This window comes from Bacillus rossius, chromosome 1 (genome assembly GCF_032445375.1).
Source record: "Bacillus rossius redtenbacheri isolate Brsri chromosome 1, Brsri_v3, whole genome shotgun sequence".
Classification (NCBI taxonomy): domain Eukaryota; kingdom Metazoa; phylum Arthropoda; class Insecta; order Phasmatodea; family Bacillidae; genus Bacillus; species Bacillus rossius.
In genome coordinates this window covers 153675854-153696871 of record NC_086330.1, presented here as the reverse complement: position 1 = coordinate 153696871, position 21018 = coordinate 153675854, and the positions used below count along the sequence as shown (strand labels likewise).

The 21018-nt window shown below is 37.2% G+C and overlaps 1 protein-coding gene across 1 annotated transcript; it reads left to right on the top strand.

Annotated features, from left to right (window-relative positions):
• Positions 1-37: 37 nt before the first annotated feature.
• LOC134546310 (IQ and ubiquitin-like domain-containing protein) lies at positions 38-20246 on the top strand. Its single transcript, XM_063389036.1, has 4 exons — positions 38-1263; positions 7321-7892; positions 14406-14660; positions 19734-20246. Exons 1-4 carry the CDS (start codon positions 478-480, stop codon positions 19963-19965), a joined length of 1845 nt encoding a protein of 614 aa, XP_063245106.1. The 5' UTR covers positions 38-477; the 3' UTR covers positions 19966-20246.
• Positions 20247-21018: the final 772 nt, after the last annotated feature.

Sequence of the window (21018 nt, the reverse complement as noted above, 5' to 3'; positions counted from 1 at the left end):
ACGTGCTAAAAATTAAGGACCTAGCTTATTTAACTACAAATAAAATATATTTTTTTTGAAAAAAAAAAAAAAACTTTTATAATTGAATGATGGCAAAACCAGTGTTGGCTCATCTTTTAATGAGTTAGTTTGCCCTATAGAGTTTAGTTCTCTCATGCTTTTTGCTATTAAATGGGTATGTCAATTTTAAATAATATCTGCAACATACTTCATACAAGTAAACTGGATTTACTTGCTCTATGCAAAAAAAAAAATTGTTTGGTCAGTCTTTTATAAGAAGAATGTAGAATCTTACACATAAAATCTCTATGACTGGCAATTTTATTTTAATGGGCCTTTCTATTGAATGTTTATTAAATCAGTGAAATGTCTATAAATTGCCAGCTACTGTGCAAAACAATATGAGTTGGATATTCTTTGTGTTGATGTCATAGTTTCTGTCAGTAAATAGTAGCTCATGTACATAGTATTAAAAAAATGGAAAATCTTGATTCTCCTGTGGTTAGTGATGGTGGCAGCCTGGCGGAGAGTATAAGCAACCTAGAAAAAAGAATATCTGATCAAATTTTACTCGCCGTGAACTGTTTTGGGGACAGTGAAGCGGAATCTAACATTCCGTCACACGTGCAGGTCTGGATATCGAAGATCTTGGAGGATCGGTCGTTAGCGGAGATGGGCGATGATCTCTCCGACATGGGACAGGACGAGGATAGAGGCGCGGGGGTGGAGGTGGTGGACTCGTCCGTCAGGAAAGCCTTTCTGGGGGGCTACGTGCACAGGGGCACCGGGGCGGAGTACCACGACGCCTGCTCCCAGACCCAGCCGCCCGACCCGGGGCCCGGGACCACCACTCACCGCACCACCCAGACGTACACGTGGCGCGACCAGGGGCAGAACACCCTCTCCACGCGGTCCATGCAGACGCTCAGGAGCGACCTGCACTCTCCCTGGGCGGGCGACCGGCTGGTCTCGCCCCAGCCGTACACCACCGCCGACGAGGCGGAGCGCAAGATGACCCGGCTTTTGACGGAGAAGGCGACCGTGATACAGAAGTACTTCAGGGGGTGGCTGGGCCGCAGATACCTGGACCAGTTGAGGGAGAAGAAGAGGAGACGAGAGGAGTTGGAGAGGCGTGAGCTGCAGCTGAAGCAGAGGGAGCGGGAGCTGGTGTTGAAGAGAAACGTCATTGCCGTGACGTATCCGAAGAACAAGCAAGATTTTGAAATGCTGTATGCAATTTTAGAAAAATGGAGGCAGGATCAGGTAACGTATGTAACTTCTTAAAACATGAAATTGGCTGTTGACAATAGATTTGCTGCATCATGGCTTGGCAAGGAAAATAAGTCACAAAATTTCAATTTATTGTGTATTTGTGGGTAGCTGGAAACTAATGCATACACAAGATTTTATGTTTTTTTTATGCAAATTTGGTTTTTAAAATGGGATATTTTGGTTTATTTGGTTTATTTTTTATGGATTCTGTTTATTAATAAAGGTAGCATGTTATTCAGTGTTAAATTTTAACTGTTTAATGTTCAGTTTTAATGTTAAATGTGACAGTTAAATGTTTCATGATTCTTATATTATGAAAACATTCACTCTGACTGATACATGATGAACTATGATATAGGTAATATTTGTAATAAGCATTTCCAGACCAGAACTACTCAGAATAATAATCCTGCAAGTGTTTTTGTGTTTGTAAAATGTATCAACGTCATAATGTAACGTGGTGGCCACCAGCCATGAATATCTAGAAAAGTGGGAAATATGCATAAATTTCATCGTCTGAGTAAAAACCGTGGAATTATGCTTGAATTACTTATTTTTTTCGGAAATTTTTCATATCACCCTCACAGATAATTTGTGTGTTAGTTTTACATGTTATGTAAAACTTACAGTTTTGGTGATATTAGACTTTTGTTTCAATATAACAAAACACCAGTAATAGTTTTTATCATTTAATGTTTGGTGACAGCTCTTATTTAAAGTGGTTTCATCAACTTTAATCTATTTTAACGACCACTGCCATATTGACGGCTGATTACCAAACAAATATCTTTATTGATCTTGTGTGTAGTGAATATGATTTTTTGTACATAGGCACTCAACTATTGAGATGGTGCTTACAAGATAATAATTTTACCTAACAATTTTTTTAGAGAGTTTAGTGTTTTCTATTGATTGAATTTCGTTTAGAGCTTCTGGCCAATTTTATGGCATACATGACATCAAAATGCCCAGAATCTTCTTTCTGGTTATAATCCATGCAGAAGAGCTACTACTAGGTATAGCAGAAAATAGAGTTTATGAGAAGTATAATTTTACCAGAATACTATTAGGAAGTGTTATCCTTAGTTCTGTGTATGATATTAAATTGTGTCAATAGTTTTATGTTATGATTTTGAATGGGGAAAATAGAATCAAATTGATTTCCCATTACAAATAATTAATTACTTACCTAACTGGCCGTATCAATAAATGGGGAAAAAAGATTGCAAAATATTTTCTCACCATTCACATTTTGAGTTAAAACTATATTTTGAGTTGACCTTAAATGTCCTGGTACAATTGGACGGTCCTCAGACGTGATGCTACAATATTCTGAAATTTTTATTGGATGTGACGTCACTCTGGCTTGCTGTAATTTGTAGAAAGGGCTTAATTTAATCTTTGGAGTCATCAGCAGGCTGGCAGGTTGCGTGAATTCCATTCACCATTGTTTTGTGATGTCATGAAAGACGTATGCCAGATAACGAGCTCACACTCAGACTTTGACTGGCTGAAAATGTGTTTCTGAGCATAATCAAGAGGGTTGCTGTCATGTATTTCTTCAATATTTATTGTTTAATTTTTTAATATTTAATATTAGTGGAATTAATAGGTCTAAATATTTAATTTTTATTTATAAAATGTACCACAGTTAGTTATCAAATGCACAATTAAGAATGCTTCAATTCACAAATAATAATGTGCAAGTATTTTGACGAGCATATGAAAATGTATGTAGCCACTGTTTGCATAGTTTTCTAGAGTGGTTCTTGCCTGCTATTGGGATCTATTGTCAGCCATTTATAGTGCAATGGCGAGCGATGAAGCATATGATATAAATACAACCACCCTGCCACCTATATTTTGAAGTGGAACTCGGCTCACCATCCAAGCACCAGCATCTGTTGCAGCTTGCAAACACCTTGGGACCAGCATGGTGCTGGCACCGTACTAATGCAGGAGGGCCTTTAATGAACATGGTTATAGCAGCTTATTAGTTTCAGAATAAAACTATGAATCTTAAAAAAAGTTAAAGTGCCCTTGAAACCCATTTAATTATTTTCGAATATTTTAATAAGTAACCTATGTATGCGTAATAAACTAATAAGCCAAAAAGGCACTTGGGGAAATTTAACCTGCCACATGACTATGTATATTAAATCTTTTTGGGTTGGGTACCTACATGATTTGGAATTATTCTATTACAGAATTGTAACGCCCCTCGTGCCCTTGATTTTTAGTGTTATAACACCTCTTAAAAGTCCTAGGAAACAGCTGAGCAACAAGCTACAAAATTCACATAAAATTCGAACATCACCAGAGGTGGCACGAGGCGGGGAACAAAACACTTTAGAAACTCCCTACAAACAATCCATTTGGGAGTTAGTGGATCGGTATAAATATACATATAGGTACTCAATTAAATAAAAACAACAACATAAGTCATATGATCTATAGGCTTCCTGGTTTATTTATATTTACCAGAAAAGATCAAGGGAGATTAACCATCGATCAACAAATTAGCATTTTAACATCTTAGCAATCATTAATAAAGAAAACATGAACACAATTTATAGTGCTAGCGAGTCCGGACCGCGAATCTAGCGAAAATTTAACAAGGTTCTAGCCATAGTGAAATGTTTACAAAAATATTTAGAATATATTGCCTTGGTTTTGAATCTTATGAAAAAAAAATTACAATATCACCATGTCCGATAAGGGTTGATTCTTCTTGAGTCACAATTACTGAAGATATAACTTTACATCGTTAACAAAAACTTCTCCCCTGTCCACTGGCACACCAAGATTTATGAAATTTTGTCGTTTAGAACTCACGACCAGGTAAAATTCGGCGGGAAAAGGAGCAGAATAAATTTTGTTGGGGTTCACCCAATTGACTTTCAATCACGACCATTTGTGGAGGGGTGGCTCTCGGATGACGGGGGTGTTTCTCCAATCGGTGGGTATCTCTTGCACCCTGCCTGCAACAAGGTCCAATATCGACAGAGATTAGACCAAGTAGCAGACAGACCATCAATCAGGCAAAAGCCCGCTAAAAGGGAGCGAATTGGGGGAAATATTGAAAGCAAAAGACTCACCGAAGCAGGGTGATGACAGATGATTCCATTCATGTTGCGCGATCGCCAGTTAGGACGCGCGACACGTAGATGTCGCGGAAGCCCAGAGAAAAGAATTAAAAAAAAATACTAAAACGTAGCTATTCGGGTTGGCTGACTAACTAACAGAAGACAAAGAAAAGTTTAGGGAAAAATTCCCTCGTGCGAGACGATTACATCCTATAGCGCAGGAGAAGGCAGATCTGCACGTGATTTATTAGTCAAGAATCAGTTCGACAGAGACGCCGATGTAGTCAGCCCAACAGCCCGCGCATTAATCCCTCATGGCGGCTAGATCGTCTAAAAAAAAGGATGCTGGGACCCGGTAGGCCGAAAAAGGGGGGGGGGGGAGAGATATGGCTCAGCGTCGAAAGGAGCCGAAGACGTCCGAGGCAAGGTAAAACGAAGGTCTGTAGCTTGGTAAAAACCTCGATAGCCGTCGAGCGCCGCGCGCTCTATGGAGGCGCAGTCGAACTAAGTTTAACTTCGACTCGCTAATTTCGCGCTAGATTACTTGCAACCAGCATGGGGCTAAAGGAGGGGGGGGGGGACAAGACTGCGCTCTGGCGGCCAAACAAGAGAGATAGGGAGAGACGTAATGACACGGCCACTAGAGTGCGCCGAAAACCAGGGAAAGAGTACTAGGGTGAAACAGGGTTGATAAGAGTGTACAGAAGTATGACAAAAATTAAATAAGAACAAAAATGCAAATTTTTTAAAAATAAAAATTTAAACTTAAAATTTAAAATCTGTGCCAAACTCACCAATAAACGGCACAGAATCATTTTTAAATTCCAGTAGCTAATAAATTATAATTGAATTTTTTATGTTGTATTTTGTTAAAATATAAGTGTATAGGGCCTGTATCATTACTACGTAACTTTTTTGAAATATTAAATTTGCACAGTTTCACCATCAAGCAAACACCTTTGAAAACAATATTTTGTTCCTTAAAAACCTGGAAATGTGCATGAATGTCAAAATTTAAGTTTGGTGGTCACCTTGTGTAAAAATGTATTAAGTACCAATAACCATTGCTAGATCAAAGAAGTAAAATTTATATTTTCCTATCTGTTTAGTACATGAAATTTGGTACAAACTTTATGCTATATAAATTACCGTCATTGAATTTAATATAAACAATGATTACTTTTTGTGATGTAAGTTTTAATAAAGAATGTTTAATTTCATGATTTTAGTTACATTTCGGTGCTTCATGGTGTATTAACCTGCGTTTTTCAGTGTTGTTTAAGTTTTATCACAGTGTACCATATAATCCTGTTCCTACTAACAAATAATTTGTGTGAGTGAATGATGAGTTATTTCAGTTGACTAACATAAATTCAGTGTCGAGAAAGTAGCGAGTATTCGTGTTGATTGATATGAACAAAATCTAAACATAAAATGAGTAATATTTTTGCAGTGACTGTGAATATACTTTAAGTTGCAACTATGTTATTTATTTTCTCTTCATGTTTGGTGAATAACTCATTTTTTTTTTCAATACAGATATTCCACACACACAAAGCTAACGATACCAAGTAACACAGCATGATGCATTTTGTGGAGATAGTTGTAACTTGTGGCTTCTATGTAAATTAATCTGTCCATTTTGAATATCATGATGCTGTGTGTGTATTCTGGGGGGGTTGGAATGTTTCCTCAGTTACCTAAATAGAAACTTATTTGGGAATAAATATCTCAAAAATAAATCTCTTTTTGACATGTACTGTATTTGACAATGTAAATTGCCAGTTCAATAAACAAGTATGGATGGAAAAAGTTCTGGATGTATGTTTAGGTAGGTACTGCAGTGGCTTACTGTATGTTTCTTATACCCCAATGATCTTCCTTTAACCTCACCATGTCATTTTTGATTCTAAATTTCAAACATGTTTATAATTTGATTTGAAAAATGTAAACAATAAGTATGAATAAATTAAGTTATAGGAGGTTAGCTGAATTTGTATTTGTCTATCTCCTCTACAGTATAATTTACGTTCGCATCCATTTTAAAAACTGGGTTAGGTTTAGTCAAGCCCACACAGCTCTACTCATATTTTTGCATTTTTCCTTCTAAAATCAGGATAAAGGACACTTGAAACTAATAAAATGTGCAGACTCAAGCACAAAGGCTAGAGAGTATCAAAGTTCTTAACAGTTGTATAACCAGCTTTACCAGATAAGTTTATCTAAACAAAGTAGAAGAGTAGAATTGAACATAAGTCATAGAGTTAGATCACAATTGTAACAAAAACTTTTAAGAAAGTAAATTTTAATGTATTAAAAAAAACAATGAAAACAAGTATAACCTAATCTAATTTAATCGTCATCTTGTCTAAAGAGAGAGAAGACTTTTGTATAATTGTTAACAATCTGAAAGTGAAGTAAAAACAGACACAGTTGAGCAACACAAAATGAACAGAATTCCACCATCCAACAAAGATCTTAACACCCTTTTCGCAACATAAACTAAACGACCATCATTTAGACTTTGTAAAAGCACGTGGAATGGTAATGTTTTGTCGGTCAAAGCCTGCACTCAACTACCCTTGACAACAGAATCTCAGGGTTGATTTAGTCAATAGTTTAGTTGACAGAGGGTGGGAACCAATAAAATGTGGACAGGCCTCGAAGACAAAACCTATATGTGAACTTTTTACCACATGTTTACAATTAACCAATTAACCTACGAATTTACGTGTCGAACTGGCTTTTTCAGACTATTAACATGCTTAAATGTAAACTCTGGATTAGTGAAGATCGCTCTTTTGTTTCTATAAAGGACATTACAGGTTTGCAGCAAAATACAGTGCACTAAGACTATACATGACTCGAAATTGAACATTTACTATTGCAGAATTGATCTTTCAAAGTGTCTCCAGTATGATGGACAGTAAACGGTGGCAAGCAGGACGGTGTGTGGTCGCAGGTCGCTCGCGCGGAGCAGATGGCGACCGGCGCCGGCAGGAAGGCCATGCTCTGGTTCCTCCTGAAGAAGCAGCTGCAGCTGATGTCACGAATAGAGCAGCTGTGGCGGCAGGCGGTGGCGGAGGAGGCCCGGAAGCCACGCCTGCTGGATGCCACCACGGAGGTGCGGCGGTGGACGGGCTACAAGCGGCTGGCGGTGTCCATGGAGACCCTGGAGGTGCAGCAGGCGTGGCAACTGCGCGAGCTGCACCGGGCGCTGGGCGAGGATCTGGCCTCGGGGGAGCGTGCCGAGCTGCTGGTGTGCCTGAGGCAGGCCTTCTCGCACCTCGGCGGGGGCAGCGCCCGGGAGCTGGTGCGGCTGCTGGACCGGGAGTGCCACTTCCTGGCGATGGGGCTGGGGGCCCCGCGACTGGCCGGCCTGCGCGCCCGCATCGAGCAGGTGTTCCTCGACGTGGTCCGGGACCCGCGCGTCAACCCGCAGGTGGCGACACTGCGGGCCGCTGAGCAAGGCCGGGTCCCGCAGCGTGACGTGGTGCGCTGCGACCGCTGCCTCAAGTTCAAGCACTACTCCAAGTGAGCGTACTGCACTCCCCACTGCAGTTCCCTCGTCGCCAGGTTTAACTACAGCCGGCAGGTGTTCCAAGGCCTGTGTCTGGACAGCATGGACATTCAGGCAATTGGAACTTAAGTTGTGACCTCACAATTTTATAAATTCAAATCATCATCCTAGTTAAAGCTTATCCTAGATTTTCTCCGGATAGTCAAAAGGTAAAATTGTGAATATAAATATAATTTGGCATTGTTTGTTTGGACAGGCCAACCTGCCAACTAGGCTGTTGGATTGCCATCACCACAGCTCGCATGAGCATCGTCCTCGTGATCAGCCGATACAGCTGTCAAATGTATGTGACTTTGTGATCACACGTTCCAGACGATCAGCTGTATGGTCGGCGAACTGTTCCCCATATAGCATGTAGTATTTCAGGTTCAACGTGATTCATGCCTGGCTGTTTGGGCAAGGTTATTCCTGCACAAGTCATGATGTATGTTTTGTGGAATTGCACGTGCACCGTGTTTTTTTACGAAATGTTCGGGAGACCGGCTTTCATAATTGGAAGTACCGTGCTTTTTTTTTTGGTATTTTACGCTGTTACTGTCTCTTATGATTATTCATGGATTTGGTGATAGTAACAAGACGAAGTAAGTTCACTGAACCAACATATAATTATGAACTTCTGAACCTGTAACTGTTTAGTTTTAATTAGTTGTACCTTTCATTTAATTATTTTTGTATTATGTGATATCCTATATGTAGAGGTTATACTGTTTATGGTAGTTGAAGTCAGGAGTTAGCTTCCCTGTAATTGTGTTCATTTACGGATTTTGGAGATCAGGATGAAGAAACCAGTTTTCTAATGAAATGCAAGTTATGAGGGATTTTTAAAGTTAAATCATTATCACTGTGACCACAAAGAGAGATTTTTCTGCGTGATAAAAGTTGTTTGTTTCGTCAACACACTAATCTGGAATGTTCTCATACAAGTAACTCTTTCAAGATAGTATTTTTAAAAGATAATTTTAGACATTTAGCCTTTGTAATTGCCCATGTTCTGTTACAGTTCTCATGTCTTCCCTAACTATAATTGCAAGTGTTGTCTATATTTTGCAGCATGTGCTTAAATGACTTGATCTGTGCTATGTTAGCCCCTCTGGCATATATGTGCTATACTGCTAGGTTGCCCAAACTTGTTTTTGTAACAATCCTGAGCATGTAACATTGATTAATGAAATGACTTCACAATAAAAATTTCTATATTAAACCACTTATTAAAGTCTTAATCTTACAAGTACAATAATAGTAGAATACCTGTGAAATGCTATGTTTAAAATTTATAATAGGAGTGTACAAATTCGGATTTGCATTCATGAGAATCTGCCAATAAGTAAGCTTACATATTGGTTGATAATATTAGCAAAATTTAGTAGCTTATAGGAAAATAATTGGTTCTGGCTAGCTCAGGCTGATAAAACACCATTATAAGATTTTATATTGTGCTAATAATGGTTGCAATGAATTGAAGTACTGAAATAATAATGTTTTTCTTATAAATTAATTTAATTACTTTTACAGCTTCACAACATTATTTTTACATTCTCTGTCATTTAGAATGTTGTTTGATAATTGTTTGCATTCAATCAATGTAAACAATAAGTCAATGCATTCAATAAATGGTTTTTGTTAGCAGTACACTCCTTTCTAAGTAAATTATAAAATTATTCTTTTGTTAATTGAAGCACAAAAGCTTTTGATGACAACTGACAAGCCCCAACAGTCTCATTTAAGAAAAAACTATCTATCGTAGAAAATTAAATACTGGCATAAAGTATCTGGAATCAGGAATATCCATGCTACTAATGGCATCATAAGCGGAGAAATGTTTATGGCAATGTGGTCACACATTACTAATGAATTCATAGTCTATGGTTTTGTAGGTGGAAGATGGTGACAATAATTTATGTAATAGAAACTCTGTATACATCCCGTTCTCCTCCTGCCAAATATGCTAGATATTTGCAAACCTGTTCAATGCTGGATGTAGATTAATGTGGTTCAAACTGCTTAGTGGTTAATGCAGCCTATTATGAACTAGAATTGGTTATGTTGGGTTACCGTGAGAACAGCAAGTGGTCACCCTGCCTTACAAACATTCCTGGCTTAGTAGGACTTGTCAGTGCTGTGTTAGGGACTAATTTCTCACAGTAGGTTCGCACAATAGGAGAACTGATTTTCTTAAATTTAACAAAATAAAGTTTTTTTTTGCATCACATTAAAATTTTTAATGTTATTTTATTCCAGATATAATGTTTTACCTTAATACTCTTAGTATTATTAAAAAAAAAAAGAGCAGATTTTTAAAGGTACATATATTTTTAACATACTTAAACAGACATTGCTGGAAAGCAAGCGGAAGAATCAAAGTTTTGAAGGCTTACCGCTATTAGTTCAATCTAATACCATACAGTGGCATGGTTTTTTGATACAAAAAAGTGAAACTGTATGAAGTGTGGATTTGTATGCTATAGTTTGAAAGTGCATCATTTAGCACTATCGGTTAGTTGTCATTTGTATACAGAGGTTCAAAGTGTCTAGTGCGTGGTCACAATGCATTTAGTAAAACAAATATTTGAATTGTAAGTATTTACTTAGGTTTCTACAAATAGCAGATAATGTAGTTTCGCAGGCCATTACCCTCCTGACTTATGAAACACTTATGCTTTATGATCGGATATGATACTTGGTTAGGTTTTTGGTGTAATGTAAATCACAGCAGTTTATTGGTTTTAGAGGTATTTATCTGCTAGCAATGTGTTTCTTTATGAACATATTTTATACAGAGTTTGTCCTGAAAGTAATTGGATACTGGCAAAGACAATTTATTACAGACAACATGACTTACATTTAAAATCTTCAAAGTAGAACCCTTGTGAAGTCACACAGAGCTGTCAACGTTCTTTCCATTGCTCGTACGCCCCTTGGAACTCCTTCTCTGGGATGCTAGAAGGTACCTCATCGTAGCATCTCGAATGATTGAAACGGTCTGAAACTGGCATCCTTTCATGACTCTCTTCAGCCGGGGGAATAGAAAAAGGCCGCACAGAAACAGGCCTGGGCTGTACGTAGGCTGTAGCAAGATTGAAATAATTGTTTTCTTGGTCAGAAACTCCTGGTCACCAAGGCACTGTGTCTGGATATGTTGTGATGGTACCTATAGGATCCAGCTGTCAGCAATCTCAGGACAGACGCAATGGACTTGTTGACAAGTCGTTCGAGTACTTAGATGTAAAAATGTGCATTTACAGTTTGACCAGGAGGAACAAATTCAGAGTGGATGACTCCTTTCGAATCATGGAACACAATAACCACTGTTAGGATTTTTTATTTGCTCATGCGAGCCTTCTTTGGATGGGGTGACACTTTCTGGTGCCATTCGGAACTTTGACTTTCGGTCTCCAGATCGTACTCAAACATCCATTTTTTTTTTTTTTTTTTTCACAATACGTCATTTATACAGGGATTCACTACTTCCACGATCTGCACGCTCCAACTGGAACTGGTTGCAACATGTGGCTAACAACCCCCACCACCCCATCCAGCCACATATTCCCCCACCCACAACGCATGTGTGAAACTACAGCACTTGTCCAATTTATTACATTTACAGGACAACCCCTGTATTAGTTCAATTTTAAGTATTTCTAAAAATTTAATTTTATTTAATTTGTTAAAACTGGTGAATGTTTTTAATATATATATTTTTCCCAGTGTTTTAAGTTTTAATGTGTCTAAGAATTCATGTAAAATTTAGGCATTATTTGTCTGGAACGAGGGTAAGCAGTAATTTTGTTACTTACATCAGTATAATAATAGTAATAATTGTGCGAACAAGTACTCATGATTTTTCTCGTGTAAAAAGTTGTGTTGGACAGTATTTACACAGGATCAGTATTTTTTTTAGTACTGTAAATTGTTTTTAATTGTTTAGAAATTAAAGGTACATAGTTTCCCTCCAGGAGAAAGCAAGTGAAATTGTCAGCTGCTATAGTGTAGTGATCGCTTGGAAGTCGACGGTAATGGTCATGTTTTAAGTGGTGACAAAGTAATTAGCATTTAAGTAGTTGCAGATAATTTCACATTTTTGGTCTGGGCCGTGCTGTTGAATATATTTTTGAACATTGGTTTTAATTAGAATATTAGACCACAGGTAGCAGTGTAGGTCTAAGAAGTGGAGCGTTTTTAATTGGTGACGCATGTCGATAGAACAATGGTTATCTCTGCCATTGGAATTGTAAGTTGTAAGCAACAGCTGGATTTCAATTTAACATCAGATTTAACATCGGAGAGTCAGTAAATATTATTTTCAAGTGATGTTCTGCATTAGTTTGTTTGAGCAAGTGAAGTTGTTTTTTCTGCGGACCTTGTTGCTGCCCCATTTTTCGTCAAAGAAGAATAAAAATTAGTGACTGTTTTCAAGAGAGTGTATTCATTCAAAAATCATTGAGAAAAACATTTAATGAAACTGAACAGTATGATTGGCACTCTGCAATGTGTGCAGATTGACTTCTGGAGGGAGGGGTGGTGGCTGCCAGTAGTCCAGACATAGTATACTACTTGTTTATTACTTCACAAGTCATATTATCTAGTTCATATTTTTTCCTTTCAGTGGGTGGGGGTGGGGGGCACTGTCCCATGCCCTCCCCTTCGGGATCTGCCCCTGCATGCATGTAACATTCGAACCATTGAGTTAGCCTGGAGGTACGAATGTTACAGTGTGTGGAATATATACATCTGTGCAAAATTAATAACTAAATATAATTTATGTAATATTGACAAAAATGGCAATGAACCAAAAATAATGATGTGAAAATGCTGTATTTAAACATACAGGGTTGCAAGATACTGCTGACAGACCCACTGTCATTCTTACGGAGCCTACAGCATGTCTCAGCCTTAGTTTGCAGTTTTAAATTTTAATGGCCATTTACTCTCACTTTCCAATGCACTGGATCTGCCACAAGTACTGTCCTTGTTATGGTGTGCACTTTGCCAGATATACCCAAAGAGGACGAAAGTTTTAGACGTAACTTTAACATGGGTTTGAATACGGGCGTGTTGAAATAGAGGGTATTGAACGGTGATACCACGTGGAAGGTTACGTGGCCCCGGCTAAGACTCTCACTAAAGGCCGTGACGGCCAGGTGGTACTAGGCTCGACATCTTCCTACAAATACATCTGATCAAACCTATTACGCATAAGGATGGTGACTAAGTGGGCGGTCCAGGCATCCCACAAGCCCCAGTATAGTAGTCGAACACATGGTTATTCGAATGAATAATCATAAATTATGGTAAGAGGGTTTATGTTGAACACACCTCTTTACAATAAAACCCATTTAATAAACAATGAAGTGGTTAAAAAGCCAACAGAACACAATCAGGGCATCTCGTGCACTGGTCTAGAGAGTTACGTGGTGCACCTCTCGGAGCAGGTCTCAAAGCAACTAGTAAAGGTTTTTAATAGATCAGTTTACAAAGTGATTGATGAAAGTTATGAGGTGCTCCAAGAGACAATGACGATGGTCTGACGCTGAGACGAGGTGTCATGGCCGTAAGGGAAAGTTACCCCCCTCCCCTCCTCAACTGACCGTCAGGTCATCTAAATTTGTGCCAAAGGTTAAACAAACTAAACCCTGTAATACGTACATGTAATTTTAAGAAATGCATAGGAAACATTATTTCATAGCTTTTACTTAATTTATAGTAATATTTATGAAATTTAAAAAAATATCCCTCTGACCAGGGTGTGTTCTGTACACTCTGCAGATGGTCCAACTCGGTTCTTATATTTGACCTGAAAATATGAACACTCAGGGCATGGACTAGAAACCGAAACATACAATACAAATAATAAAATAGTAAAATACTGACTACCCACGCCCCACGCAGTGGCAGGCTAGTGGGTTGGAGAGGGGAAATGAAGCAGGGCAAGGTACATTGGGCTTGAGGGAGGGTTTAGTGTGGGTCAACATCAAATTTATAATGTAATAAAAATTTTTTTAATGTATTTATAAAACACATTATTTTGTAAAGGATTTGGAACAAGAATTTTGGAAATTAATTTTTTGTCGTACTTCATTAAGAGCATCATCTGATAACATTCAATTCTTACGTCTAAGGAAATGTAACTTAAAGACGACATAATGATTTTAAATTTTTTTGGCTTTGTTTGACCATAGCACTTATATTAATGGAATGCCTTATTATTGATAGTGACGACTGCTACAAATATTTTCTCCTGTGAAATAATAATTTGTGTTTAAAATGTATTTATTTTTTCTTTCAGAATTTATACAACTGTATTAATAATGTCAAAAGACACTATTTTATGGTCTTAGAAAAACCAACAAACAGTAAAATTAAAATAAGAAATATTAACCTTATTATAATTATTGATGGTGTACAAAATAAGAATTTGAATGTTAACAAGGCAGGTGGTATCAATCTGGCAACTGTCGTCGCTGTTGAAGGTTCCCCCTCGGCAACCTCACGAAGATGGTCAGTTGCTGCAGTGCCTGTCAGTGGCTGGAAGTGGCAGGGCGAACCAGGGTGGATCTGGGGCCGTACCGTAACATCGCCCGTGCTGTGAGGCGCGACGAGCAGAGACAGGCAGCTTACTGCTCCGTGGCCTTCGTCATGAGCGACGACGACTTCTACCTGCTGGTGGACAACATCTGGCAGGGACATTCTGCCATCAGCAGTTCTGGAGACTTGAAGCTGCTGAGGTTAGTCGCTGTTGCAACTATCCTACTTTATTCTTTCACCAGAGTTCCGCTAATCTGCACCCCGCTCTTCCGGACAGCTGGTTAATCTTGACAGGACTTACTAATTTTCTTTGCTTAAAAACTTATGGCTGCATACAGTATTGAAACTAAAATTAAGCTGGAGGAAAAGTTGTATATATAAGTGCATCAACTAGTACAAGCGACTTGAATAAAAATGAGATCATAAGATATCATTATAAATACAGACTAGTAAAGAACCGAACATTAGACTAATATGGATTATTACAAAATAAAGATTTAAATTATTACAATTTAGTTTTACAGTGTCATGTCAAGAAAAGAAATATAGATATCTTATTTGTTGAAATTGGTAATTATTTTATAAATAATATAATTTTTGTTTTCTAAAGTACCTTACTAGTAAGGAGTCAATGCTATTGTACTGGAACTTTAAGCCCTGTATTTTCAAGAAAGTATTTACAGAAGCTTAAAACTGCAACAATAACAAACACTACGATAATCTAAATGAATGTTTTATTTTATTTGAACACTATCAAAATTATTCATATTATTCCAAATCACTGATCCATGCGCTATTTTAGATTGAATTAAAATTATATAAAGAGTAATAATGGGATCAACATTGGTGGCATAGAATGTTATGTATTTAATAACTAATAAGTGATAGGTTCTGAGTGAAATGGAAATTAAATAAGTAACATGAAGATGAAAATACAATTTGGCTTCTATAATATTAATCTGAAATCTTGACTGAAAGACGTCTTGGACATTTGAATGTTATCGAACTTAAAACTAAACACAAGATATGAAAGTTATAATTTTGGTTTTTCCTTTGTTTAGACTAACCATTACATCATTTAGCTGTTTTAATATCAGATTATAGAGGGTAGCAATCATGTAAGGAAGTAATATATTTTTTTAATATTTTCAAATCATCAGCAATTAATAGACCAGTGGAATGATTTAGAACCAATGTTGTACCATTAATAAAATAATGAATAAGCAGTGGGACAAAGTGCTACCTTGAAGTACCCCAGAATGAGCAATGTGCAAAGAGGAATTACATATGATTATTGATATAATAATATAATTAATCATGATAAATAATCATGTCAAGAAAAGGAATATAGTTATATTATTTTTTGAAATTGATAATTATTTTATAAATAATATAAGTTTTGTTTTCTAAAACCTAGTAAAGGAGTGAAGACTATTAAACTGGAACTCTTGAGCCCTGTATTATGATATTTTTTGGGGTGTCAGGTTCACAGTGGTTGATTGCTAAGATTGCTTGCCTCCCTCCAATTCAATACCCAGAGGGGTCAAACTTGGAGTTTACACAAGTGAAAACATGTCTGACGTTGCTGTGAGACGGTGTATTGTACGGGTACGCACTCCGGTTTCCCCCACCCTTTCATTCCGTCAGTGCCTAATTACACACATTCGCCCTTCATCATTGGCAAAGTCTCAGATATCAGTGAAACATTAAGCCATTACAAATACTGTAGAGGGAGAATACAGGACAGCTCGCTCGTTTTCGCGAGAAACCGACGGTGCTGCGCTCTCGCGGCTCGGCGTGATGACTACCCCTAGCTGCCGCGACCACGGCCGCGCCATACGAAAACCTCTGAAACTAAACTCGCTGAAGTACAAAGAGTAACCGTCAGAATTGAAAGGAATTATTATTAAATATATATTTTTTAAATTCTATTGCCTTATAGAACGTAAAAATTTTCCCCAAGTCAAAATATTTCTCTTAGAAAAACATACTATCGTGAGTTGTAATATTTCCCACTTCCCACATTTGAATATTTCTTGCATGAATGTCAAATTAAAAATGATTAGATTGATTGAGAAACACACTGAAATCGAAATGTGTGACGAATGCTTCAAAAATTTTGTTAACAAATATTTTAATGCCATAATCAATTGTTTTATAAAAGGTGTAAACGATGAATATGGGAGAACCCGGAGTAAAGAAAACAAAAAAGCAAAAAAGTAATGCACATGTAAATTGTATAGAATATCTAGCATAGCAGTGGTTATAAGGTATGATCGGGGAAAATAAACTTCTTGCTACCTATTTAGGTACAGCTGGATAAAATTTTACAAGCATATTCGTCTCTTGTATATTATTTGCCTTTTTCATTTACAATGGAAGTGAATCTTGTAAAACTTGTTCTAGCTCTGGTACCATTGTAATAATGCATATATTTAAATATTATTATTTTAAAGTAACGAGGTATTAATGCATATTTAATATTTATGGTAGCTTAAGATGGTGCCATTGTAAGTTCTTATTTAAGGTTTATATTGTTTATTTACATTGTGTCAAACGCTATGTACTTCTACATATTTATGTCATACTGAAATTATGTATTTTTTCATCTCCCTTTAATTTTCAATATTATTTAAATGTCCATGTTATTTAATTTCATAATATAGTGCTCAAATCTCTGTTAACTGTACATATAATTATTATATACGTATTATACACTATATAAACAACTGTACTCATTATATTGCACATATTCATAAAAAAACTTTTAACCAATAGGCTGTTGAACGATACCAAATAAATAGTATTTAGTGGCTAAAAAATTTGGATAATTTAATTCATTCATTAGATAATTCCCTAAATGAACGATGATTAGAAATAGAATGCTTTGAAAAATTTTACTTCAATTTTCCTTGAAAATATGCGGTTCATTGTTAACTATTTTTTACATCTAAAGCAATTAACTTTTCAGCAAATAAATTTACATCTGCATGGCCGCAAAGAATACGAGGGTCAACACAATTTTTTTCAAAAGAATCTGTTGATTAGTCTAGGTGCAATGACGAGTTGAATTTAATACATTTTAGGCTTGGAATGCATGGCCGTGGGTGCTGTTATCACGCCGAGCCGCTAGGTAGCAGCGCTGACGCTCTTCGCCCGCGCGGCTGTGCTATTAGTATAGAGCTGTCCTGTATTCTCCCTCTACAGTATTTGGCCATTATTAATTTAATTAAGAAAAAAGTTTTTAAGTTATGACTGACTAGCGTACAATGTGGATAGCTGCTGTTAAAACAGTCCATACCCATACCAAACACGATTTTTAATTGCGCACATCTGACAGCACAGAGCATTTTGCAGTTTGAAGTAGTATTATCTGCATTAAGTAAGAACTTTAAAATTAATCCGTATTATAGTTGATGATCTTACAGGAAAGTGCAGTGTAATATGATGTTACTAAGGTTTAAAAGATATAGAACAGATTGCTGTTTACTTAACAATATTGCAAATAAAATAAAATACGATTCACCAATGTTCCAATTTGGTTTCTAAAATTAGGTTGGTTTTATTTATCTAACATAGAGACACCTGTATTTCACAGGACATTTGGACTGGTTGTTAGACTTTGCCACACTGTTTATTGCAAAATTTGTTTTCATTACTGCCTATGGTCACTGAAAAAAGCTTTCCTGTACTTGGCCAATATGAGTGAAGCTACTGTACAGCATGACAGTAAGAAAAGACTTCAATGTTTTGAAAAATATCTTAGTCGGAAACATTTTTTGGGAAATCAGGTGTCTAATCATACCTATTTCCACTATTTGCTACTTTTGCTAACCTAACTCATGCTGGTTACAATCTGTTATGCCAGAGTTGTAATATTACCTCTATTTCACTATATTTCTTGACAGTCCTGAATAAATGAAACAAAATAACTTACATAGTTTGCCAAATTCCACAAAAGAGCAGGTCCACATATTATTTTTAAAATGAAGTAATTGAAAGTGCCATTCCAGTTTTTATGAGTAATAAAGCTGGTAAATAGTGCAGTTTGAATTAAATATATTTTTTGTATTATACAAATTGACAAATAAAATTTAGCAAATGCAGTAGTATTTAGTTAATTTAGGTTGACTATTTATTGCAGTCATCTTGTATCATTCTGAAGAGTGCAACTGCAAGATAGATTTAGCAACTAGTAGGTATTACAACTGTAGCCAACACGGAAAACACTAGCGACATGTACTGACATGCTCCGCTTGTTTCCCCAGTGATGGTCGAGTCGTACGTCGTAAGCTTGGGCAGAGGGTCCCTGTAGGTATGCGTCCCGCAGCATCACTACATGCCCGCTAGGCAAAATCTCAAGTGAAATTAATGACAAATTGAGTAGTTTGCACGTTTAGCCCAGAAGCAGCCCTGTGCGGGCGAGGTCCAAACACCTGTGGCACGTCGCAGGGACCGTGTAGGGAACCGTGTGATGTGGCCCTTCGACTACAAGATCCCCTTGTCCCGGCATATGAGGATCGTAAAATGGAATTAAGTGAAGCAGCTTTCTTGAAAGGGCAAGCCAAGTGGAGGCCGGCCGCGGAGCTAAAGAAACGGTTGTACAAGATTTATGACTATTAAAGCTACAGTCGAAGGTGACGTCAAGGTGAAGCTGAAACCGCAGTGCAAGAGCGTATTCAACCTCTGCGCTGAGAGAGCGATGACTGAGCTCACTCCGCGCCGTGTGGGCTGCTTTTGGCAAGTGAAATACGCGGGAAATAAGAGATGGTCCAGGCCAATTGCATGCATAACAAATGACTTAACCAAAAGAAACTTTCTGACACTACAAAACTTGTTACAAATACATCCAATAAATAAATATGTAAACAAATAGATTTATATCCGGCGAATTGATATACAGTGGATGCGCACAACAGTGTCACGTGATCTTCATGCAGGCGGCTATCGATAACTGGGCTGCAAGACCGTTCCACTCGCTGCAATGCTCGTGTTATTTTCAGTGACACTGCCCGTGAGAGAAATGAAGGAGGGGGGGGGGGGGACAGCTCCGGAGGAATGGCAATGTGACATAACCGCCCGGGTGAGCATGAAGGTTGTCGCCAGAACATATACACAAATGGATGTAAATCCCCTATAAAACATGCCTTGTTTCCAAAATCATAACTGTGAAACCCGAGTGACAAACATATTTCCCTGGGGCCCATCCTGGAAACCCTATAGATTTATGCAATGTACTCTTATTTTGATATTGAGATTTTTTTTTTGTGCAGGTTGTGTCGCTGGGACACAGAGAGCCTTTGGTCTCCATGGAACTGTATCCTTCTAACAGCAGATGAAGCAAAGGCACACTGCAGTAGTAACTCTTCTCCTGGCGAAATATACGAGGATAACTTCAAAGAAAAGGTTATACACAGGCATGCCATAGCCAAGCTCCAATTTAAACATCTTGCTAGACATGATCAAGCTTGTCTGGATACTCAAGAAACTGTCGGAATTGACTGAATTCCTGTGAACATTCATGTGTTACAATAATCAACTGTAAACAATAAATACATACAGTATGCACTTTTGCCAAATATTACAGATTCTTCGTAATTAACACAGATTTAGACATCTAGTTACAATATACTGATGTTTACTGTGGAAACAGAGTAAGTATTGTGGGTCTGTCGATCAGCATTGTGTATGATAAATCTCGTGCATTTAACTGGTTAACTATTGGCTGCATATTTAACACAATAAATTTGGTTCAATCCAGTTCAGAATACTGAGTGTGCTATAGAACAAATCTACCCCAAAAGATATTTAAGTAACCAAGCAGAAATGTAAAAATTAATCCTGATTTTTTTTTTTTAATGGATGGATTAGCTCATTACAGTTTAAGTGTGGTAATTATTTTGTAGACAAGTATTTGGCATAAATTTAATTTTTTTTTTTTTTTTTTTTTTACTTTGGTTTTATTGTATGAGTAAATGGGTGTTACTGATGGGTGTTTCTGGGCACAGTGGCTACTTATGTATGCAAAAATTTTCAGTATGTTTTAGCCTTGGACGAACACACCGCACCATGCTCCTATGCAACAGTGTTACCTGCTCAGGCTATTTCTATTACATGCTGCTTGTGTTCACAGTAAAGAGGTTACAACAACCATTTTTTTCCTCTCCTATGTTTGACAAAGATTATTATCATGTTCCCTATGCCGAAGGGATTAAAAACTATTAATTTGAAATGAAATATTTGTGCACTGCAAATAATGAAGTTAAAATTTCTTGTCTCTTAGGCATTTCTGTAAATTACAAATCAATAAAAAGTTATGTTAATCAAGTAATTAAATTTTAGCAAGATCCCTGGCATAACTTTATCTACTAATCAGACTTTCAAAGAATATAAATAAAAAATTAATGCATTACTGACAAAACATGAGCACAGGCCTAACCTAGTAGATATATTCTTACAGGATGTCTACCTACCATGAAAACTGGGAAACTGTGTTTTTTTCTAAATAAACCCGGAAATGTTTTTTTGAGGCCAACAGTGAACATCTAAAACCGCGTT